The sequence below is a fragment of the Saccopteryx leptura genome, chromosome 2 (assembly GCF_036850995.1).
Source record: "Saccopteryx leptura isolate mSacLep1 chromosome 2, mSacLep1_pri_phased_curated, whole genome shotgun sequence".
In the NCBI taxonomy this organism is placed as follows: domain Eukaryota; kingdom Metazoa; phylum Chordata; class Mammalia; order Chiroptera; family Emballonuridae; genus Saccopteryx; species Saccopteryx leptura.
Genome location: NC_089504.1, coordinates 278,057,661 through 278,082,725, shown reverse-complemented (window position 1 = coordinate 278,082,725; position 25,065 = coordinate 278,057,661). Strand labels below are relative to the sequence as shown.

The 25,065-nt window shown below is 42.1% G+C and overlaps 1 protein-coding gene across 2 annotated transcripts; it reads right to left on the bottom strand.

Annotated features, from left to right (window-relative positions):
- Positions 1 to 1,423: 1,423 nt before the first annotated feature.
- Positions 1,424 to 24,596, bottom strand: ELK4 (ETS transcription factor ELK4). Of its 2 annotated transcripts, XR_010748778.1 has the most exons (6): positions 24,278 to 24,596; positions 16,095 to 16,310; positions 13,366 to 14,229; positions 11,422 to 11,538; positions 9,528 to 9,687; positions 1,424 to 2,512 (listed from the first exon to the last, which is right to left on the bottom strand). XR_010748778.1 is itself a non-coding variant. In XM_066361927.1 (5 exons), exons 2-5 carry the CDS (start codon positions 16,299 to 16,301, stop codon positions 9,589 to 9,591), a joined length of 1,287 nt encoding a protein of 428 aa, XP_066218024.1. In that variant the 5' UTR covers positions 16,302 to 16,310; positions 24,278 to 24,596; the 3' UTR covers positions 1,424 to 9,588. The 2 variants fall into 2 exon arrangements, 1 of the variants encoding a protein (XP_066218024.1); XM_066361927.1 differs by having other exon boundaries at positions 1,424 to 9,687.
- Between the last annotated feature and the right edge of the window lie 469 nt (positions 24,597 to 25,065).

Below are 25,065 nucleotides of genomic sequence, written 5' to 3'. Positions count from 1 at the left end.
GTGATATTTCCTCAGGGAAAGTAAACTTGTCCCCAAAACACAATCTGTTACTCTAGCCTGTTATTTTTACCTAGAGATAGAAAACTGACCTCTCTGATGTGATTTTCCTACCTATTAACCCCACTTTCCTCCCTGAACCCAGTACTGAAAAGCTTTTATTTCGTTTGCTAAATGAACTAAAGTCTTCAGTTTATAATCTCAAAAACAATATAAAGAAAAACGGCCTAGAGTGGATATAAGCAAAAGTTGTTTTTTACAAGGGAAAAAACAAAGCATTTAATTAAAATTTTTTGAACTTTAAAAATGTAAATAAAGCCTGGCCAGGTGGTAACACGGTGGATAGTGTCCGCCTGGGACGCTGGGGACCCAGGTTCGAAAACCCGAGGTCCTCGGCTTAAATGCGGGCTCACCAGCTTGAGTGCGGGGTCACAGGCTTGAGTGTGGGATCATAGATCTGATCCCTAGTCACTGGCTTGAGCTCAAAGGTCACTGGCTTGAAGCCCAAGGTCACTGACTTGAGCAAGGGGTCACTGACTCAGCTGGAGCCCTCCCCCCCCAAGGCACATATGAGAAAGCAATCAATGAACAATTAAGGTGTTGCAACTATGAGTTGATGCTTCTTCTCTCTCTCCCTCCCTGTCTGTCCCTGTCTGTCCCCAACCACACTAAAAAATAATGTAAATAAAATTTCAAAATAAAATAAAGAGATTTCACATGGTGAATAACTTTTACAGCCAATCAATTCTCTTTTAATTCCTTCTATATCAATAATCATTTAAAAAAATTTTTTAAAAGATTTTATTTATTCATTTTAGAGAGGAGAGAAGAGGAGAGAGGGAGAGAGAGAGAAAGGGAGGAGGACCAGGAAGCATCAACTCCCATATGTGCCTTGACCAGGCAAGCCCAGGGTTTTGAACCGGCGACCTCAGTGTTCCAGATTGACGCTTTATCCCACTGCGCCACCACGGGCCAGGCCAATCATTTAAAATTTTTTAACTTTTATTTTGAAATTAAATTTAATGAGTTGACATTGATGGATAAGAGTAGGTTTCAGGTGAACATCTCTACAGCATTTGAACTGTTGACTGCGCTGTGTGCCCGTCACGCAAAGTCAAATCATTTTCCGTTAGCACATATTTGTCCCTCTTTACTCCCGTCCCCGGGTCCTTCACTTTTATCTATGTCCATGAGTCTCAGTTGAACATTCATTTTCCAGTCTCCTCTTTCACCACCTATCCCAGCTCTGGTTCTAAATATTTTAATGCAGATACACATCAAATAGATAAGGGCCAGGTTTTATAATGATAACCACTGGGGAACCGGAACTCTTTCCTTGCCCGCATTAGCAGGGATGAAACGCAATACCGGGGACTGCCTCGAGAGATGTTGGAGGAGGGAAATGAACAGTCGATTCTGAAAGTCATGTTGTTAAAAATATTTATTTAAAAAAATACAATTGTCCATATCTAGTTGCACATATATCTATCGACATATCTATATAATTTTGGACTTTAGTAAATTTGCTATAGTGCTTAAAACCAGCTTGCCATTTTACAAACCAAATTCCTGTCAGTTCTCATATAAAAGTTTTTTTTTAAATGTATCATCCTTCTAATAAGGATGGCATATCACCATTACAGAATAAAATTTTTGCATAAAACCTGAAGCGGTAGAAAAAATAATCACCTGATTAGTTATTCAGAGCAACCCTTACCATGTCTGAAGATGCACTGAGTTATCAACTACACCTTTTTTCTTTGAAAAGCAGCGTATATTATAAAGACCTCAAGATGCGCGCACATCCTCACTCTCACCTACCTAAACCTGGCATCAAGTTTCTTCGTTGCAAATAAATAGAACACAAGACTCTAGCTACAATCGTCCTAATCAACCTTGAAACAACATCCTTTTATATCCCAAAAGGTAGTTAAGTCAGACTGCTTAGCTAGAAGAGATGGCAGTTTCTCTCAATTACATCAAGATTAATGTAATTTTAATAAATGTTAGCAGTTACCATCATTTTAATTGCTTTTTTAAAGGAAAAACAAAGTGATTTTAATACTTGGAAAGTCTTCCTAATGTAAATTACACTGAAGTTAAGACAAGTTACTAATGACACTTTAACAGTTATTCTTTCCTTTGGGTAGGTATGCACTTGCATTTTATATTTTAAGTATCCTATTTATACAAAAGCGGTGGATGCTGGATATTATGAGAGACAGATTTCAATGAAGTAAACAAGAGGGCGGGAATAAAAAATGAAGTAACAGTCTTCCCAGATGAGTTGATCTAGGTCTAAGAAAAGTCCCCTGACAAGTTCCTATTACCAGTATCCTAAAACTCAGACACTGACATGAAAAAAAATCTGTGTCAACACCACAGCAGACTTTTCTTCTGAAAAATAGATTGAATGGATAAAAACAAAAGGTTGATTCTTTAACATCATTTAATTTTCAAATGATGTCCACACTTGAAGACCTGAGAGCGCTCATTAAAAAAAAAATCGTTTGTTCTGCAAAATACAAAGAGATACACACTTTTTATTTTTAACTTACTTGATTATTTGGTGAATAAAGAGCATAATTGTAAAAAACTACTTTTAGCCAAAAATTGTATTGCCTCAAACCAAAGCTAACCAGTAGCACAATGACTAGGCTGAGTTTCATATATAATTTTCCCTACCCACAAACATAAATGAAACTGCTAAATGGTGAACGTGAAGAAACAGATCTGGCACTCAGAGAAGACCGAGTGGCCAAGCTGAGTAAATAGTCCTCAAGTAATCAGAAGTTAATTGTATTGATTTCTACAGACACTCAGCAGGGATATTCATTAAATATGCTACTTTATCACATAGGCAATGAATAAAATGTACATACAAAGGCCATTGGTATGACTGCCCTCAAAAAAAAAAAAATGAAACATCTTAAAAGGAACTGTGTCCCCTTAACAGACAACAATGATTACACAGAAGAGAAACTTAAAATGGGATAGTTTACAACATTGAGTATAATCCATCAACTGCAAATCATTAAAAGTCACACATTTCTATGAAGCAGAATATTAAAAGCTTGTAAATTATTTTTTAAAAATTCTAGGCAAAAAAGCACACTGTACAGAGCCCGGAACGGCTCATTAGGTAATCCATTTACCCCTTCTCCAAATGGTCTTAAGTTCCAGAAAACATAAATGAGAAATAAACCTTACTTCCCTGACCCTCAATATCCATAAACTAAAATTAAACAAAATAATCATTAAGTGCTTCCAGTTATTAAAAACAAAACAGTGCTAATGATGGTGCCCCCAAAAAAGTGTCAAGTGATTTAATACCAATATGTGGCATTCCCATCCCTGAACTCCAGGGATACTTGAATGACTTCACCGGCTAGAACTCTGGCCCAGCCACAGGACACCCCCATCCCACACCCCCATCCAGGAGATCCCAGGCCTGTCATAGCATGGCTCAGAATCCTTAGAAGGGACAAGAACCAGAATGGGCCTTTATGAGATGGAAAACAAGGCAAAGTTGAGAACATTCAGCCCAAGATATCTGAGGTTTCTGCTAATACTTATTATGTACAGTCTCAGAGGACAAAGTAAGCTACAATGCCAGAATTCCTCCACTATTCTACCAGTCCATGGTCAGATCAGTACTTCAGAAATACTACTTCTAGTGTAACCCTCCCCACTGAGTAACTTAGAACCCAGAGCAATAAGGGGTTTACACAAAAGCAAAAGTAAATCTAGAAATTTTAAGGACGAACATCCTTATCTGTTCAGTAATACATGAACCTGAAAACAGTTGAAGACAACTTTGTTTAGCATGTGTCACATATAGCACTGTAGTTCTAACATGTTGGCAAGCAATTAGTCTTTAAAGCCTATGATTCTATGCATTTTAAAAAACTGAAATGTGCAAGGTATTAATTTTTTAAAAGTGGCAATTGCAAAGTGCACCCAATTTTTTAAGTTTTAGTATAAAATACCCTAGGAGCCATCCTAGAGGATGAATAATATATATTCCCTCTGAAAAAACATATTTATTTACACACACACACACACACACACACACGTTCGTATGCACACACTCAGCCAATAAATCAGGATACTTGGGAAAAATGCTCTAGTCTCTTAATTATTTAAAAATAGTATTTTAAACCTCATAAAATTTCCTGATGTATATTATAATGAAAAGACTAGAGCTCAAGAGATTTACTGTGTTTGATTGTACCCCTCATGAATTTTCTTAAGGGTTTCATTTTAAACGATGTTAACAACAGCTTGAACTTCCTGGTTTCTATAGAAAGTTTAAAACCAACATTTCCCCTCTTCCTTGAACTGCTCTGCACTCCCATCTTTCACAATGGCTAAGCATGAATGGCAGTGCCCTCGAAATTGCTATATTCTGGCAGGCTGTCAAACAATTGCTGGGTTTTTTTCTTCAGAAAAGAAGCTTGAAGGAACCGCCAGCTTCAAATGGAACATTTATACTACAGCAACAACTCACCTTTCAGATCTCTCTGTTTACAGGTCAAAACATGACTTTTATACTAACAGGTTCCACCAAGTATGAGAAATGAAATCAAACCGCCTCCTTTTCTTGCTCAACACACTACCACCCACAAGATTTCTAAATTCTAAGATTAAAACACTGACTTCAGTAAGCAGAATTCTGATGACCTAAGAGGAATAACAGAGCACCTTGTCTCAGGCTACGCCAGCGGCATTAAAAACAATAACAAAACATTTACTTGCTGGACCAAAACCAAGAAGGTAACTAACAAAATACTTTCCATAGAACCCATTCTCTGGTCAGAGTGTCTGCTAAAGAAATACAACTATGGTTTACCCCCACTTCACTGCCGTAGCTTAGACAATTAACTTCTCGATTCCTTTTTAGAAATAATATATTCAGTCACAGCCTCAGATAGCAGACTGCACACGTCATGAGTCTTCCTACCTTTCCTGTTGGTTTGGTCATTCTTCAGAGCCCCAGGTTTGCGCACAGAGACCTGCACTTGTCTCCATACTTGTTTACTAAACAGCCATGAACGGGCCCTCAGAACGGTTCTAAGTTTCTGGCATGGATAGATAAAATATCTATGGTAAATGAAGTGATACACAGAACAGACCCATCAAGAAAAGTATTTCTTCAGATGCTGAAATGTTACAAATAAAGAGAGAAAAAAAACCCACACGAATGCAGCAATAAAATGGAGGTTATGTATTTTAACATAAAACAACTTGAAATAATTCTGGATTTCTTGGTAAAATATAATACTAATAAGGCCAAAAAAAGTTGTAAGCAGACTAGTAAAATAAAAGTACACTATCGAGCATTATTGAGTCATACCTAATACAAAGCGGAGACAACAGGCTGTCCAAAATAGCATGCAGGAAGCTCTGGAAAACGTGGCAATGGGTTACTGGGTAACTTATGAAAAGAATATAAAATTTCAGAAAGCTGATGACAAGCTATCCTGAAATACAAAATCTCTACTAGAGATGTGACATGAAAATCAAACCAAATATGTAAAGGATGTTTCCATACATCACACAAAAGCATCCACATTGTTTTTTCAAGATCAGACTGAGAAGCAATATCCTGAGTCAGTGGTCTTTAGCGTGCATATACTGCCAGACAACCCACTGGGTGCAGGAAGGGATATTAGAACTTCTACTGAAGATTTACTGTTCAAACTGTCCTATTTCTAGTTTTGTGTATATCTTATAATGACATATTACTTTAGTATAGTGGTGTATAACAGCACATATACATATAAATTTGCAAAAGGAGATTTTTGTGTTCAAAAACTCTTACCAATCAAAGTGTGTATTGAAAAGGATTGGAAACTGTTTTTTTTTCATTGACAGAGAGAGAGTCAGAGAGAGGGATAGATAGAGACGGACAGATAGGAACGGAGAGAAATGAGAAGCATCAATCATCAGTTTTTTGTTGTGGCACTTTAGTTGTTCAATGATTGCTTTCTCATATGTGCCTTGACTGTGTGGCTACAGCAGACCGATTTACCCCTTGCTCAAGCCAGCGACCTTGGGTCCAAGCTGGTGAGCTTTGCTCAAAGCAGATGAGCCCGCGCTCAAGCTGGTGACCTCAAGGTCTCGAACCTGGGTCCTCCGCATCCCAGTCCGATGCTCTATCCACTGCGCCACCACCTGGTCAGGCTGGAGACTGCTTTTTGAAATGCCAATCAGTATCTCTAATGTGCTTAAATTCACCAGAAACATACAAAACTGCCTTTTAGAACTTAGCATCATAACACAAACTCTGAGATCTGGATGAAATGATGTCATTAGACTGCACATCACGCACCACCGGGTGTGAATGGAACTGAAGTGACACTGTCAAGAGCTCCAGACTCCACGCCTCTGATGGCTTTCCCCCTTTAAGCCTCATTGACACACAGTATGGAGAACACTAGAAGTCATGCTGGTTAATAGATTCAACAGTCAGTCCTGCCTTTTTGATCTCTAATATAGTATGTAAATCTTCAAGAAATTCTTCCAGTTAAAAAAAATATGCAGTACTCTTTTACTATAGGCTTATGGGCTTACTTTCTCCATCAAAATTTGAAGAAAAAAAATAACACCTATTTTTTAACCATAAAAAGTGGAAAATTTAAACCTATATTTTAACTCTAAGAAGCTATGGTTGACCTTTTAAGGGTTTCTGGATTATTCCATCATGTACACATTTTTAAAAATCAATGGACATTTTTCACCTTTGTTTGAACACACGAAATATCCCATGAGGAATCTAACATCACAAAAGCACTGTGACAAACTATGGAAAAAAAAGATTACTAAAGTCAGAAATATTGTCTTAATTTTGTATTTGTAAAAATCAACACATGAACAAAAATATGTTTTAGAAATTATGTGAAAACCCATTCCAGGATGGAAAAATGCAGGGGGTCGCTGGCTAAGGGTACGGCTGTGATGTGGCTTAAAGTCAGCCACACGGGGAGTAACTCACATCGTGGAAATCAGCAGAGGCTACCATATAAGAGCTCTTTTCCCCTTCAGAGAGCCTGCTAGTGAAACATTTTCCAGCATACAGTCGAATAGATACAGACCGGAGCAGATGGAAAGTTAAGATAATCACAGTAGATGTCTCAAAAACTCATTCAACCTGCTCCCCAATGTTAAGTTAGGCTACTTTTGCCCACCAGCATTCATCCTGGCAAAGTGACTAGTGATGGATACCAGCTACAGCTACCAAATACAAGTGTCTCCAGTGAAGACTGACCTGAAGTGGCATGCCACCTTTGGATGCTAAGAATTCTGTGAACGTTCAAAAGAAATATGAAGCTGAGACTTTTCCAGGAAGGAGGTAGTTTACAAATAGAACGGTCTGCCTCATACACTTGAGCAAAGGTTGTAAACTTTCATTTAAAAAAGGACACACACACACACACAAATGCACACACACACAGGCTTCCCCAGATTAATTGATCTCAAAGACAAAGCCAGATCATCATCAGCCTCCTAAGGCCCACACCTCTCAGAGGCTTTCCAGACAGGTTTATAGACAGAGGACCCACTAAAACTCATTCCTAGGAAGTTGCTTTGACTCTGTTTTAATGGTGTCCTTGCTTCCCAGGCTCCCCTGTACTGAGACAGTTAATTATTAATTATCTGGGAAAAAAAAACAATGGCTTTTCTCCTTTTATTCCAAAAGATAAAATAATTTTTGTGCTTTCAAAATTTTAAATATCTAGTTAAGTCAATCCATCAATATTTACTTATTTAATGTATAAAATGTTAACCTAATAAAACTATTCCAAAGTGCAGCTGAAAGGTCTAATTTCAAATAGGCATGCAAACTAAATGATTCAATATGGGGGAAAGTCCAGTAAGTCTGTTCCACGTGACTACTGAGCACGGTCACCTTTCAGCACTGCTATTGCACATCTTGGGAACAGATCTTTCCGCGGAGAGCCACCGATGAAGCAGTGACGAGTCTCCAATACTACACACTCAAAGGCAGCTCCCTGAATATTGCCCCTCCACTGCCACTGAACTAGCATAGAAGTCCTCCATGAGAGTTTCTCCACACTGTATATAAACCCATTTAAAGTATTATACATCTGGAAGATGCTGGGTTTTTGAATCAGTGTCATTTGAGCCCTGAAGTCTTTACTCCCTCATCCCATTTAGTTCTTGCAACCGAATTTACAGAAACTATTTCTACGGTTAAAAGACTAGTTAAGTGGACCCAGTGGTGGTGAGGGGAGTGGCCACCTAATATCTAATCATGGACTTTAAAGCCAAAATTTTCAAAAGATTCCACTGAGATGCTGCTATCAATGCATTTTGGGGGATCAACAAAGCTGCCTGCACCTGGCATTGATCACCATAAGGTAATACATACAAAGGCCAAAGCATTTCACTATGAATATGAACAGTCCAGTCCCTATGCACAAACATTTCCAAATAAACTCTGTGCCTAATTTAAAAAGAAAAATTCAAAGAAATGCGTACATCTTCACCTCACTACAGATTTGGTGGTTCCACTTTACTTTTTACCTTCCTAGTTACATCTTTAAAATTATCATGGCCTCTTACAGACAAATATAAAAGCAGATAAACATACAGTAGAAAACGAGGTAAAAATGAACAGAAACGAGAAAGGGTCTTTCATGCTGGGTATCCTCTAACTGGGAAAAGCCCCACCTGTTTCAAGTTATTCAACTGGAATCTCTTACTCTTGAAATGCCTCCAAATTTCAAAACCTCAGTTCATCTCCTGCAAGCCACCATGTACCATGCCGTCTTCCAAGGGTGTGTGACCGTAACACCCGGAGAGCAGCTGACATTTCTGTGCTAGACATGGGGTCCCATATTCTCACTGGCTGTTCCAAACACTGTCTTAAACCCCAGGCTTAAAAATATCCCCATGCTGAAACAGACTAGCTCCGTGCTCTGTGGACAGGTTCAGACAAGATGACACATGTGGCTGAGATCCACCCTGAATAAATGTAAATAAGATGCCTTTTTGCGGAGGTGCTTCAGATATGTTAGAGTACACAGCAAAACAGAACCAACAGCACTGCTCCAGTCTTTGTGTGAACAGACATGATTCCTTTTCCTCCACTGCATATGCGCAGCTCACTCTTAGTTACCAGTATTCAACAGAGTGTACTTAGTCTCAGAGATACGGCCAATTTCATTTAACTAATATTTCTTTAAATAATATACTCAAAGTGTGATTTTTCCTTTTGGTTCAAAGGGTCTCAATAAGGCAGAAGTAGTAACTTTGTTCCTATTTGCTCTTGCAAAGCACAGCTAGTCACTAAACCTCACCAAAAATTTCTTTAATAAAAGCTCAAAATATTTTTCAGAAAAAGAAAGAAAAAGAGGGAGGTGGAGTTTTGACTCCAATTAAGGCATTTTTAAACACAGTCTGATTGAGTATTATGGAAAGGGAATCCTAAAAGGGAATTTCAATGAGAATGGCAAAAATCACAACAGTCTATTATCAGCATGGTGGAACCAGCCATTGCTCACTTCAAATGTAATCATGTTGAGTCTGTTTCTCCTTGGTTCTCCCATTCTGCAGGTGCATAGGTTATGTTTTCTGTAGATCTGGGGAAAATGGGCCAGGGGTGGAAGGTCCATCCAGGCCAGACAGAGTGAACGGCCCATGACTGTTCAGAACAGAAGGAAACTGTGAAAGAAGATAAAATACATTATCATCCTTTTACTCAACCCCAACATTCACTTTCTCTCCCTTCTACGTTTCCTGAGGCAGAACATGACAGTGACCAGCAGTGGCTCAGAGGTGGTAACTTTTACCATGATGTCATAACAAAAACTTTAATGAAGAGAATGTTAGATATTAATACTCTCCAGCCTTCCTTGATGAATGTGAAGCACAAACCTACACCTTCCCTCAGACCCTAGATACAAATACTCAGGATTGTAGTGAACTTCAGATGAAGGTTTTAGAAAGTCCAGTAAATGACAACATGCACTACAGAGTATATTCAATATAAAGCAGATCACAGGCTGTCAAAGAGGTCTAGCAACAGACAGCCAATATTAACTCTATTTATAACTGGTACAAAGAGTTACAGGGCGCTCATCCTAGAAAAGGCTTCCCCATCACTTATTCTGAGACCAATGCCATAGGGAGAGTCCAGGCTGAAGCTCCCTGAGCACCACGACCTCGCTAAGGTCTCAGGTCACTCTACAGCTCAGGCTCTGGCTTGCGAGAGGCAAAGAAAAATGGAACAAGGAAAATTCTTAACACTTCCTATTCAGTAATTTAGAACTTTTTGTCAAAAAATGCATTTGTTCCAAAAGAACAAATGAAAATTACAAAACTCTAAGAAAACTTTTCAGGGAGTCACCCCTGAATAAGTGAATGAATCAACCATAAAAAAACCTACAAGTTAAAAAGATCTAGATGTTGGCCCTGGCCGGTTGGCTCAGCGGTAGAGCGTCGGCCTGGCATGCGGGGGACCTGGGTTCGATTCCTGGCCAGGGCACATAGGAGAAGCGCCCATTTGCTTCTCCACCCCCCCTCCTTCCTCTCTGTCTCTCTCTTCCCCTCCCGCAGCCAAGACTCCATTGGAGCAAAGATGGCCCGGGCGCTGGGGATGGCTCCTTGGCCTCTGCCCCAGGCGCTAGAGTGGCTCTGGTCACGGCAGAGCGACGCCCCGGAGGGGCAGAGCATCGCCCCCTGGTGGGCAGAGCGTCGCCCCTGGTGGGCGTGCCGGGTGGATCCGGTCGGGCGCATGCGGGAGTCTGTCTGACTGTCTCTTCCCGTTTCCAGCTTCAGAAAAATACAAAAAAAGAAAAGAAAAAAAAAAAAAAAAAAAAAGATCTAGATGTTTTTGGAAAAATAATAGTTAAAAGCTGTAAGACTTTGGTTGAAAGATAATACAAAATTCATTTTTCAAAATATATATTTAAATGTTGATAAATATAAATCCTGAAGGAGGAATGGGAATATCTGATATACTACTTTCAAGAGTTTCTCTATTTTTTTAATCCTCAGTTAAACCTATGTGCAGAAATCCCCCCAAAACATATATGTATATATGTGTTTTAATATATGTATGTATATTATACGTACATTTTTTCCTAATAAAAGAGGATCTTTACAGTTTAAAATGACAAAATAAATGGGTGGGTTTAAAATCTACTACAGTATTGAACAGTTCTTGGTCTAACTCAAATGTATGTAGTGGTCAACAATGAAAAGGAAACTTTGCTGTCACTATTTATCTGAGCTATTTGCTGGCTAGCAAATTAACACTTAGAAATTCAAAAACAAACTAAACAGTATTCTTAAAAGAAGTTTTATAATGCTTACACTGAAGAGTGGGATACGGCTTGCCTGACTTTCCTCATTTACCATGTCCCCGTGCAAGAGACAGGCCGCCACGTCATTTACCTGGAAAAGGGTGTTAGCACCTGGCAGTCTGGCTGGACTGAGGGGAGCGACAGGGCTGAGGGTGCTCCAGAAGTGGATGCTGGACAGCAAGGGGCTCGGAGTCAGCAGTATGGGCGTCTGCAATACACACAGCAAAAACAGTCACTGAGTGACACGTCAGCATTATGTTTTACCTTTGTATAAAATAATAATACAAAAGTAGCCCTGAACCCAAATACCGTCCCACTCTCCACTCAAACTCTCTCCAAGTCTGAAATTTTATCATGAGGAAAAAACTCAGAAACTAGTTACAACTTAAGAAAGATTAAGGGCAGTGCCTGACCAGCGGTGGCTCAGTGGATCAAGCCTCGACCTGGAACGCTGAGGTCACCAGTTCGAAACCCTGGGCTTGCCTGGTCAAGGCACATATGGGAGTTGATGCTTCCTGCTCCTCTCCCCTTCTGTCTCTCCTCTTTAAAATGAATAAAGTCTTAAAATAAAATATAAATAAATAAATAAATATATCAAGGTAAAAATATTTTCTAACCTGACCTTTGTAGGGTCATTCCCAAATAGAAAAACAAGTCTGAATTCAGTACTGGAAAAAGAATGGATAACTGAGTCACAAACATATTTTTTTCCTCAATAATGAGAAGGTCTATGAGTAATCCATCCATTTAAATGTTATATTTAAGCAAGTTAAGAGATATCTGAGGTAACTAGAAACTGCTATTCAACATCAACCATTTCTTTTTCTTAAAGTTCTCAGGATCAATTGTTTCTTTTTTTTTTTTTTTTGGACAGAGACAGAGAGAGGGACAGACAGGCAGGAAGGGAGATGAGAAGCATTAATTTTTTTCGTTGTGGCACTTTCGTTGTTCACTGATTGCTTTCTCGTATGTGCCTTGACCGTGGGGCTACAGCAGACAGAGTGACCCCTTGCTTAAGCCAAGGCAGCGACCTTGGGCCCAAGTTGGTGAGCTTTGCTCAAACCCAATGAACCTGCGCTCAAGCTGGCAACCTCGAGGTCTCGAACCTGGGTCCTCTGCATCCCAGTCCAACGCTCTATCCACTGTGCCACCGCCTGGTCAGGCAATTGTTTCCTTTTTTAAAAAAGTTTTCATTAAGGCCCTGGCTGGCTCAGTGGATAGTGTCAGCCCTGCGTGCAGACATCCCAGGTTTGATCTCTGGTCAGGGCACACATGAGGAGTGATCATCTGCTTCTCTTCCCCTCTCTCTCCCTCTTCTCTCTCTCTTTCCCTCTCACAGCCAGTGGCTCAACTGGTTCAAGCGTCGGGTCTGGGTGCTGAGGATAGCTCAGCTGATTCAAGCATCGGCCCCAGACTGGGGATGCTCCCAGACCAGGTGGATCCCTGTTGGCGTGCATGCAGGAGTCTCTCTATCTCCCTCCTCTCACTTTAAAAAAATATACATATACTTTTCATTATTTGACAGAGACGGAGAGGAAGGAGCGGGGAGGGAGAGAGAGAGAAGCATTGACTTGGTGTTTCACTTAGTTGTGCACTCAGTTGCTTCTCAGATGTGCCCTAAGGATCGAACCTGTGACTCTGGTGCACCGGGATAGTGCTCTATCCACTGAATCACCTGGCCAAGGCTGGATCAATTGTTTTTCTAACTTGAGATTACCCCTGTTTAATTTTTTAAGTAAGATAGCAACCAGTTTTATAAAACAGAGAGAAAAAAATACTTATTTTCTTTAGAATAAAGTGGAAAACCAAAATAATTATTTATAAAACAATGAATTTTTTTAACACAGTGCTCCAAACTTTCTATTTTTGCCATCCTAATTGAGGTGAGGAATTGGGTTACTTTCAGAGGGTCATACACAAATCTTTCTAAGACAACCCTAAACAGCAGAACAAAAACTTGAGGTTATAAATCTGGATTTGTTTAAAAAGGCGAGTGAAGGCAAACAACAGTGGCACTAAGGAGACAGCGAGGTACCTGCGAGAACAGAGCTGGCGTGAGAGAGGCCGTGGGGAGGGACGGGCTCAGCATCCCCAGCGGGCTCGGGTCGCTGCCCGTGATCACCAGGATGGGCGCCAGCTCCAAGCCTTTGGGTTTCTTGGATCTTGATGAATTGTTTGTTTTGTCCTTTTCTGGCAAAACCAAGTCCTGGTCTTTAGGCTCCAGCGACAAGTTCTCTGGCAGCTCCATGGGCTGAGAAGCCACAGAATCGATGTCTGTGTCGATGTCTGGGTTGGAACTCGGCGGTGGGGAGGGCGTCCCTGGAGGCTCCTGAAAGGAAGGGGACACGGACGGAGCAGGTGGGCTGGGAAAAGCGGGAGCCATGCCGGAGGCAGAGGTGGGGGCCTCCACAGAAGGCAGTCTGGGGGAGGCCAAAGTCTCCAGCGCTTGGATAGTTTCTTCCGAAGATGGAGAAATACTTGAGCTGGTTGAAATGGTGGCAGCAATGGGTTCAACTGGTGGCTTTTTGGAAGGTGTTGTTACAAATTTAATGACCGATGGTGTTGGCTCCTGAGATTTTTTCTCTGTCAATTTCTCAGCCGGATTCTCAATCTTTATTGATTTGAGAAGCTTCCTCTTGGAGTTCAGAGAGTTGAGAGTAAAGGAAGAATATAAGCCGGAGTGTATGTAGTCATTGCGGCTCGAGGTCTTGGTGCCCGGCTGAGGGGGCTTCTCCTTCCCTCCGCTCTCCGCCTCTCTGCTGCCGCCGGCCTCACTGAAGCTCCAGGCTTCCCAGTCTCCTTCGACCCTGCCCACCTTCATGGGATCCATGTTCAGTATCTCTGGGTAAGAGACAAACTTGTACACAAACTTCTGCCCATTCACTTTTTTAATGATATTCTGTAAATAAAATAAACATTTTTAAAAAAATAAACTTATATTTTCTTATAATAAAATTCTTATATTTTCTTATAATCTTACCTCCCATAGCTCATGAAGAAGCTGACCTAATGACATTCTCTACTTGACAAGCAGTGTACTTAAAAGCTTCAAAATCATCTAAAAGCATCTAAATTATTTAGCCATCCTCAACACAGATCCTGCTATTGTGGAACATAAGTTAAGAACACTTAAATGTCTTAACAACTAGAATATCTTACATAAAAGCTGAAAGATTTTAATTGCTTAACACTCTCAACCAAATATCTGTATTAAGTCAGAAATTGCTGACCTGAAAACTAAAATCATTCCAACGGTACAAGCCATACACACGCTAGGTAAGCAAAGAGGAATTTAACACATTACTTCTACTAAGGTTCCTACTTCCTTCAAAACTTCCAGCTGTTGCTTACCTCCCACCTCCATACATCAAAGCTGAGAAGATCAACCACTTACAGGCGAAAGAAATTAAGACCTCAGCTTCTCCCTCCAGTGCTAGCCATTCAAGCCATTTATTTTATGTCGGTGCCCAAAGTATATTCAAAATTATGAGAAATTTAAAAATTTTGTATTTTTCTGAAGTGAGAAGCAGGGAGGCAGAGAGACAACTCCCGCATGCGCCCGACCGGGATCCACCCAGCATGCCCACCAGGGGGCGATAATCTGTCCATCAAGGGCGTTGCTCTGTTGCAACCAGAGCCATTGTAGCACCTGAGGCAGAGGACATGGAGCCACCCTCAGTGCCCAGGCCAACTTTGCTCCAATAGAGCCTTGGCTGCGGAAAGGGAAGAGAAAGAGAGAGAGAGGAAGGAGAGGGGGAAGGGTGGAGAAACAAATGGATGCTTCTCTTGTGTGCCCTGGCTGAAAATAAAACCTGGGACTTCCATATGCTGGGCCAATGCTCTACCCCTGAGCCAACAGGCCAGTTTAAAAATTTTAAATTTTTAACTTAAGAAATCAATTCCATGTATTAACAGCTAAGCCTTAGGGTATTAATTTGTATTCTCTGGAATAAACAAAAAAGTAAAAATTAAGTAAAGCTAAAAAAACAAGTATATATGACAATTTTTCTTTTTGGTGACAGAGACAAAGTCAGAGAGAGAGAGAGATAGGGACAGACAGACAGGAACGGAGAGAGATGAGAAGCATCAATTCTTTGTTGCGGCACCTTAGTTGTTCATTGATTGCTTTCCCATACGTGCTTTGACTGGGGGGGGGGCGGCTACAGCAGACCAAGTAACCCCTTGCTCGAGCCAGCGACCTTGGGTCCAAGCTGGTGAGCTTTGCTCAAACCAGATAAGCCCGCGCTCAAGCTGGCGACCTCGGGGTCTCGAACTTGGGTCCTCTGCGTCCCAGTCCGACGCTCTATCCACTGCACCACCACCTGGTCAGGCTATATGACAATTTTTAAAGTAAATCATGAAATATACAAGAATATTTATTCTCAAGAATCTCAAATTTCCTTTTCCTTATTCCAACCCTATACTTACTTTTTCTTTAAAGACAACTGCAATTTGGAATAAAATACGTGTAATGGGAGTAGGGTACTGAATAAGAGTTTGCAGAAATACAACTGGAACAATTCCATCTTTCATTCTAATTCCAAACTGCTAAAGTTATAAAATATATTGGATTAAAATAAACCAAGACAGTGATCACAATGAAAACAAATACTGAATGATAATATCATACACCTGAAACTGTTATATTTCAATTATACCACAATTAAATAAATAAATAAATAAATAAATAAACCAGGATATTAGTACCTATAAACTCAACAGAAGAGAAGGAACACCTCTTGTTCTGAAGTGGATGTATATTACCTTTACATAATAGTATCGGAGGGCCCGGCTGAGTTTGTCGTAATTCATATTAGGCTTGTTCTTTCGAATCCCCCAGAGCCGAGCCACCTCTTCTGCCTGCAAAAGCTTGAACTCCCCATTGTCAGAGGTCCAGCAGATCATGTGCTTGTTCTGAGGCTCCTGTAGGAGCTGAAGGAGGAACTGCCACAGGGTGATAGCACTGTCCATAGCAATGAGCTGAAAGAGGCGCAGAGATAACAGACACAATATTAACAGCCGACAGTTCCAGAACACTCTATGTCAGGCACCGTGTGAAGTGCTCTAAATGTGCAACTTCTTTTCATCCCAACAGATACTATTGCAGCCTCATTTTATATATGAAAAAACTAATTCACAAAAGAGTTAAATAAGGCCACACAAGTAAATAGTGGAGCTGAGATTTAAACACAGGCAACCAAATCCAGAGTCCAAACTCTCAAGCATGCCATATTGCTAAAAGAAAAGTCTTGCTGGCATCCTGGCCAGGTAGCTCAGTTGGTTAGAGCATCCTCCCAACATTCCAAGGTTATGGGTTTGATCCTGAGTCTGGGTACATACAAGAATCAACCAATGAATGCAAAAATAGGTAAAACAACAAATCAATGTTTCTGTTTCTCTCTCTCTCCTTTCCTCATCTCTAAAATCAATGAATATAAAAAATTTAAAAATTTTTAGAAAGTGCCTGGCCCAAGGTGGCACAGTGTATAAAGCACTGACCTGGAATACTGAGGTTGCCAGTTCAAAACCCTAGGCTTGCCAGATCAAGGCACATACGACAGGCAATCAGTGAATGACTTAGGTGAAGCAACTATAAGTTGGTATTTCTGGCTCCCCCTCTCTGTAAAATCAATAAATAAAATCTTTAAAAATTTTTTTAAATATTTTTAATTTTTAATTAAAAATGTCTTGCTGGGAAATAAAGCTTGTTCCATAAACCTCAGGAGTAGTCTGATGATTGCTATATTCTCTGAGGAGACCATTTCAGCATCTATTTAATCAACCCAGTTGATTTATTTGCCAGATGTATATGTGTGTGTCTCAGTGTGGCCTGGGGTTATACAAAATAATCTACTTTTGCTCCACTGGTGTTTCTCCTTCAAATAGTTTCCATTATCATTTATATAATTTGCATATAAGTTGGCAGCACTGATTTTGGCAAAATGTTCCCTGATTTAATTTCAAGTTCTGTTACCATTCTGTCCACAGGGATTCCATCTGCATAGATCCACCTTTTATTTGATTAGCAATCTACATTTGATAATCAAGACATGAGCTGAAAAATCCTTCCATATCCCAAGTTTTAGGCTCTTCCTATTTACCAGAGTTTCCCAGTTATTGATAATTTGGGCCAGATAATCCTTTGTTCCTGGAAGCTGTCCTGTGCATTGTACAACAGCATCCCTGTCCTCTATCCACTAGATGCCTGTCGCACTTCCTGCCCAGTCAAAAATCTCTACCGACTCCACCAAATGTTCTCCCATGAGCAAACTCATCCCAGTTGATAACCATTGGTTTAGGCAATGGAGCAACAGGGAAATGGCCCCACAAACTTATTTTCCTCATAAAATTTCAAGACACTTGTTTTAACAGGAAGATTTCTTTAGGGCCGAAACTCTGGCCAAATATTATATATAAGCACGTATCCTATGAAGCCTATAACTGAACTATACTCACATAAAAACAAAAAACCTTCTCTTTTTAAAATCTAGATATGAGATCTCAATGGATCAGGATAGGACTTGAAAACAAATCAATCCATTAAAATACTATAAACACAGGTAAATTGGACTACCTCAAATTTAAAACTTCTGTGCTGCAAACATTACCATCAAGTAAGAAACAATCTGTAGACTGGGAAAACATATTTTCAAATCATAGGGACTTGTAGCCAAAAAATTATAAAGAACTCTTACAATTAATAAAACCAAACGAACAGAAAATAGGCAAATGATTTGAAAAGACATTTCTCCAAAGATATACAAATGACCAATCAGCACATGAAAAGATGCTCAACATCATTAGTTATTAGGGAAATGAAAATGAAAACCATCCCAAATACCACTTCACATCTGCTAGAATGGCTATAATTCAAAAAGCAGACAGGCCCTGGCCAGGTAGTTCAGTTGGTTGGAGCATCACCCTGACATGCTGAGGTACCGGGTTTGACCCCTGGTCAAGGAACATACAAAAAACCAATGACGGCCTGACCAGGCGGTGGCGCACTGGATAGAGCCTGGGACTGGGATGCACAGAGTATCCAGGTTCGAGACCCCGAGGTCGCCAGCTTGAGCGCGGGCTCATCTGGTTTGAGCAAAGCTCACCAGCTTGGACCCAAGGTCGCTGGCTCGAGCAAGGGGTTACTCAGTCTGCTGAAGGCCCACAGCCAAGGCACATATGAGAAAGCAATCAATGAACAACCAAGGTGTTGCAACAAAAAACTGATGATTGATGCTTCTCATCTCTCTCTATTCCTGTCTGTCTGTCCCTATCTATCCCTCTCTCTGACTCTCTCTCTGTCTCTGTTAAAAACAAACAAACAAAAAAACAATGACGGCATGAATGAGTGAAACAACAAAGTCAATATTTCTCTTTCTCTCTCTCCCTTCTTCTCTCTCTAAAAATCAATAAATAAAAAAATAAAATAAAAAGAGACACTAACAAGTGTTACCGAGGAAGTAAAGAGAAACCTTCACACATAGCAGGTACGAATGCAAAATGGTGCAGCCACTTGGAAAACAAGTCTGACGGTTTTTCAAAATGCTAAACACAGAGCTACCACATGACCCCATAATTCCACTCCTCGTTCCATACTGAAGAGAAATGAAAATATATGTCTACAGAGACACTTGTATAGGAATGTTCACAGCAGCATTACTCATAATAACCTAAAAGCAGAAACAACCCAAATGTTCACCAACTGATAATTGGACAAGCAAAATGTAGTACAATCAGGCCCTGGCCGGTTGGCTCAGTGGTAGAGCGTCAGCCTGGCGTGCAGGAGTCCGGAGTTCAATTCCTGGCCAGGGCACACAGGAGAAGCGCCCATCTGCTTCTCCACTCCCACCTCCTTCCTCTCTCTCTCTCTCTCTTCCCCTCCCACAGCCAAGGCTCCATTGGAGCAAAGTTGGCCCAGGCGCTGAGGATGGCTCCATGGCCTCTGCCTCAGGCGCTAGAATGGCCCTGGTGGCAACAGAGCAACGCCCAGATGGGCAGAGCATCGCCCCCTGGTGGGCATGCCGGGTGGATCCTGGTCGGGCGCATGCGGGAGTCTGTCTGCCTCCCCGTTTCCAATTTCAGAAAAATACAAAAAAAAAAAAGTAGTACAATCATACAGTAGAATATCATCCAGCCAAAAAAAGGAATGAATACTCACACATGCTACAACCTGGATGATCCCTGAGCACATCCTGAGTGAGAAAGGCCAGATACAAAAGAACAAATATTGTATAATTCCACTTATATAAAATGTCCAGAATAGGCAAATCTATTGACACAGAAAGTAGATCACTGGCTGCTGAGGGATGGAGGATGGGTGGGAAGAGTGGGGAGCCCCTCCAATATGGTGACTTAAACATTCTAAACTTTGATTCTGGTGGTGGTTACACAACTCTGTGACTATACTAAAACCATTTAATTTTATATTTTAAGTAGGTGAATTATACCTCAGTAAAGATGTTAAAAACGAACTAACACTACATACATGACAAAAGTTAGGCCTGAGGAGCTCAACTCTCACAAGACAGAACTCACAGAGAACAGGTTCCATAGGAGTCACCTACGTATGCTTCCAAAAGGGACAGAGATGAGGAACTGAGGTGGAAAATATTTGGTTTCTATAACTTTTCTGAGACACTCAAAATGTCCTCCAATAATTCTCAGAGTTGTCACTTTGAAGCTGCTTATACAGAGGTACTGTCGTCCAAAAGCAGAGATGGTAAAATAATAAAGAACAGAAGGGGGTAGATGCCTCCCACAGTTATAGAATTCATGGAGAAGTTGAGGCCATGAACCCAACTCTCTCATCACAGGTCACATACTCTGTTCATTAGGGAAACCACTTCCCTTGATGGACAGAAGCATTCACACTGCCATTCACGTCCCCAGATGGTCATTTGTAAAGAAGTATTGTATGTCAGATACTAAGAGATAATAACCTCAAACTATGAGGTGCTATTTTAATGCTAAATAATCAAGCCCACTATAGAAATCATTGTTTGCCAAAACCTCACTTAAACTGGGTTAAGCTTGACCTGTGGTGGTGCAGTGGATAAAGCGTTGACCTGAATGCTGAGGTCGCAGGTTTGAAGTGCTGGACTTGCTTAGTCAAATCACATGAGAAGCAACTGCTAATGAGTAGATGCTTCCCGCTCCTCCCCCCCTTTCTCTCTCTCTCTCTCTCTGTCTCCTCTAAAATAAATAAATAAACTGGGTTAAAACAGTGGTTTATATTATATCCATCAAGCATTGCAGGGCAGGGGGCTGCCTGTCATTTCTCTGAGTTTACCAGAGAGGCCTTTCTTCTTCTAATGCCTGTCATGGGAAGTTACTTTTTAACTACATGTGTTTCCCATTTAAACAATTGTTAGTCTAAAACTGTTAAAACTACTCCCTAGTAAATTCTAGCTTAGCCAAAGAACTCAGTATCCACAATTCCAGATACCACCTTCATATAAAAAATCCTTTATGCCTGACCAGGTGGTGGCGCGTGGAGGACCCAGGTTCGAGACCCCGAGGTCGCCATCTTGAGCACGGGCTCATCTGGGTTGAGCAAGGCTCACCAGCTTGAGCCCAAGGTTGCTGGCTTGAGCAAGGAGTCACTCAGTCTGCTGTAGCCCACGGTCAAGGTACATATGGGAAAGCAATCAATGAACAACTAAGGAGACTAAGGAGCCGCAACAAAGAATTGATACTTCCCATCTCTCTCCCTTCCTGTCTGTCCCTATCTGACTCTCTCTGTCTCTGCTGCAAAAAAAAAAAAAGAATCCTTAACAGAAGTTGGGGCATGAATGTATGAATTTGATGATGATGGTGATGATGATAATGACGATGGAAGGAGGAAAAGGAAGAAGGGAAGAGGAAGGAGGAAAGAAAAAAGTAAAGACTATTACAAATTTGGTGTTTATAATTCCGTTTGTTTTTGCAAAAATTCCCAAAACCAAATCCTAGTTTTTTTCTTTTGTGACAGAGACAGAGAGAGACAGAGAGGAGAGACAAAAAGGGAGAAAGATGAGAAGCGTCAATTCTTCGTTGCAGCACCTTAGTTATTCATTGATTGCTTTCTTATACATGCCTTGACTGGGGCAACTACCGCAGAGCGAGTGACTCGTTGCTCAAGCCAGTGACCTTGGGCTTCAAACCAGCAACCTTTGAGCTCAAGCCAGCAACCATGGGGTTATGTCTATGATCCTATGCTCAGGCCAGCAACCCCATGCTCAAGCTGGTGGGCCTGCACTCAAGCCGGTGACCTCAGGGTTTTGAACCCAGTCTGACGCTCTATCCACTGCGCCACAGCCTGGTCAGGCTCCTAGCATCACATAGAAAATGCATGAGCCCGCCTGACTAGGTAGTGGTGCAGTGGATAGAGCGTCAGACTGGGATGTGGAGGACCCAGGTTCAAGATCCCGAGGTCACCAGCTTGAGCACGGGCTCATCTGGTTTGAGCAAAGCCCACCAGCTTGGGTCCAAGGTCACTGGCTCGAGCAAGGGGTCACTTGGTCTGCTGTGCTCCCCCTCCCAAGGCACATATGAGAAATCAATCGAACAACTAAGGAGCCACAATGAAGAATTGATGTTTCTCATCTCTCCCTTCCTGTCTGCTGTCTGTCCCTATCTGTCCCTCTCTCTGACTCTGTCTTTGCCACACACACACAAAAAAAGAAAATGCTTGAGCCCTACAAGTTGATAACAGCTAAGCTATACATGCAAAAAAAACAATAACATCAACAGCTCCACAGAGCACACAAGTGTCATCCTAAACAAATGGGCAGTTTCCAAAAATATGGGTGTTTCCACGGTGCTTTGGGTTTATTATACAAAAAGGTGCACCGTTGGTATTAGGGGAGCCATGTATTGAGCTGTTTGATATCTTGAGGCAGAACCTAACTACTGTGGAAAACGATGCTTCCTTAGTGCCTTACAATGTGTCTGGGACAGAAGGTTGTTGAGTAAAGAGCATTGTGGTTTTGGACTGAAGCATTGGGAGAAATTTTTCTTTTGCAAAAAACTAACAGACATAAAATGGACATCTTCACAGGGTACTTTAAAGAAACATATTATTTATTCAATTTTGATATCAGGTTATTCTTTGGCTGAAAAGTTAGGGGACCTCTGAGTATAATGTTAAGTGGAACCTCTTCATTTTAGTTCCTAACAGTGTGCTATTAATGTGAAATTCAATTATTTCCTCAGCCATAAAAGAGAATTAAAGGGGAAATATTCCAGAAGACAGTTATTACAAAGGTGAAATGAAGAGTCAAAAAATATACTTTTTGCTCTGGCCCGATAGCTTGGTTGGTTACAGAATCATACAGCAACACAAAGGCTGCAGGTTCAATCCCCACTCAGGGCACATACAGGAACAGATAGATGTTTCTCTTTCTCTCTCTCTCCCCTCCTTTCCTCTCTCTAAAATGAATAAATTAAAAATTTTAAATATATACTTTTATCCTTGCTACTTATCATTAAAAAAGAACCTTTATTTTCCTTCTCATGAAAATCTTGTTTCCTGCAATTACATTTTTAAAAGGTTTTTTTCAGTAGAAGTATGAGGGAAATACCTGATCTAAATGAAGGAATCTGATTTTTGAGGGGTTAAATGGTGAAAACTTAATTGATTCTACCTACCACTTCAAAGATAGTCGACTAATTCCTGTGCTAAATTGAAAAAGGGAGCATGTTGAAATAACTTACTAAGGAAAGGAAGTCTCGATTAAATGAAAACTTTTCCGCCCTAAACATGTTTATAATACACATAGTCTAGTTGCTGTGGTGACCCATATTCCAACTGCTTTTCAAAAACAGTAACTAAGACCCAAAAAACTCTCAAAATTCAGCATGCTGCTTAAAAGAAACCAAATTATAAGAAGTATCAAGTCTAATCTTGAATTAAAATCATCCTTGTTGTCAAAAATAATCAGTAGCATATATTAAGAGAATATTAAAATATACTGCTACTTTACAATTGGAAGACAATCTTTCCCAAAGAATGTAATCAGTTCCACTTACTTATGCAATTTTAATGTTTAAATAAAATCAAAGAGGAGAGGGTTGGGGCGGGGTGGGGTGAATCATAATATATTTTTAAAAAATTATCACTGGCAGCCCTAAAGATCGAAGTACCAAGTTTTGCACGCAGTGGGGTGCTGGGTGGAAGACCACAAGGGAGTGGATAGATCTGACCCAGCCACCTAAGAGATGGGCGAACTGTTCTGATGAATAAAACTCAAGAGTTTTCATTTAAATGCACTAAACTTCAAATGGCAATAGGCTGGGAAATCGCCAACTGTTTGTCAATCTTTTGACTACTTTCCTCAACAATACCCCTTTTTTCCTACAAAGGCCACTTAATATTCCGCCCCCAAAAGATGATTCCAATTGATCTTCGTAGGAATAAAGCTACCGGTCCAGGTACACGTGAAGCAGAAAGCCAAGGGGGAGGAGATTTGCTGGCGAGAAGTAGAAAATGAAATGAAACTTGACACCGGATGAATAGCGAGCTTGGGGAGAGGAAGAAACACGGGTGACCGTGTGCCACAGAGAAAGATCAAAGTTCGGAGGAAGCGCCGCAGTCTCACGGGCCTTGGTAAGCACTGAATTACTGTACTTTCATTTTCCAACTTCCTGTCGCTACTGAGTCAAAATTGCTCCCTCTTCACCCCCCTTCCCCAGCAAAAACAAACAAAAATACCGCCACCTTTCGCCCGAGGGACACGCTGGACCAAATAAGGGGCGAAAGGAGCGGGGCGGCTGCTCCCGGGTCCACCTGCGCGCAGCCTGGGAACGCGGGCCAGGGCGGGACACGCGGGAGAGCCCAGGGGCGGGTCCCAAGGGAGCGTCCGCAGCCCCTCGCCCAGCCCCCGCCGCGTCCAGTCGGGCCGCTAGCCCCCCGGCCGGCTCCCCGCTCTGGGGGCGACGGCTGCGAGACCCCGACGGGGCGCGCCGCTCACCGACGCCGCGCGTGGGGCTCCCTCCAGGTCTCCGCCTCGAACACCACGCTGGTCTCCGCCCGCCGCCTCCTCACACCGGGACCTCGGGGACGGCGCGGCAGCCACGGCGACCACCGCGGCGGAGCCGGAGAAGGCGGCGGCGGCCGAGCCCAGCCCACTGGGTGTCCGCAGCCACCCGCATCTCCCGCCGCCGCCGCCGCCGCCGCTCCTCGGGCCCCGCCCTGCCGCCCCCGCACGCGGTAGTCTGGCCGCTACCCGTGGGCGCGCGCTCGGCGTTCTTAGCCGCGGCCGCTGCCCCTCTCGAACCTACCCCCCACCCCGCGCCTCGGGGCCCCTCCCGGACGCCGTAGCCGCCGCGTCACTTCTGGGGGCGGGAAAGGAGGAGCCGCTCCCTGCAGAACTGAGAGCCGCGGCTCCCCCCAGCCCCGGGTTCGCGGGTCCCGGGTTGCGGGCATGGGCGCGGGCGCCCCCTTGATACCCACCACTAGTCACTCTCCGCCCAGCTACTAATCAGTCACCGTCTGTGCGGCGCGCGACCCGACCCTCTGCACCTACGCTGCCGGGGATGCGGGACCTCGGCGGCCAGAGGTCGTTATCTCCGGCCCACGGAGGCGGTGGTGCGCTCCAGGGCCTCCCCGGGAACCACGTTCTGGCTGCTGAGCCGACGTGTGAGGGCTTCTCCCTTCTGTGCTGCGGTGCAGCGTTCTGCCCTGCGGCGTGGACGGAGAAGTTGAGGCCACCGCAGCTTTCTCATCGAAGTGCTAGATCCCAGGACACTACAGACACTT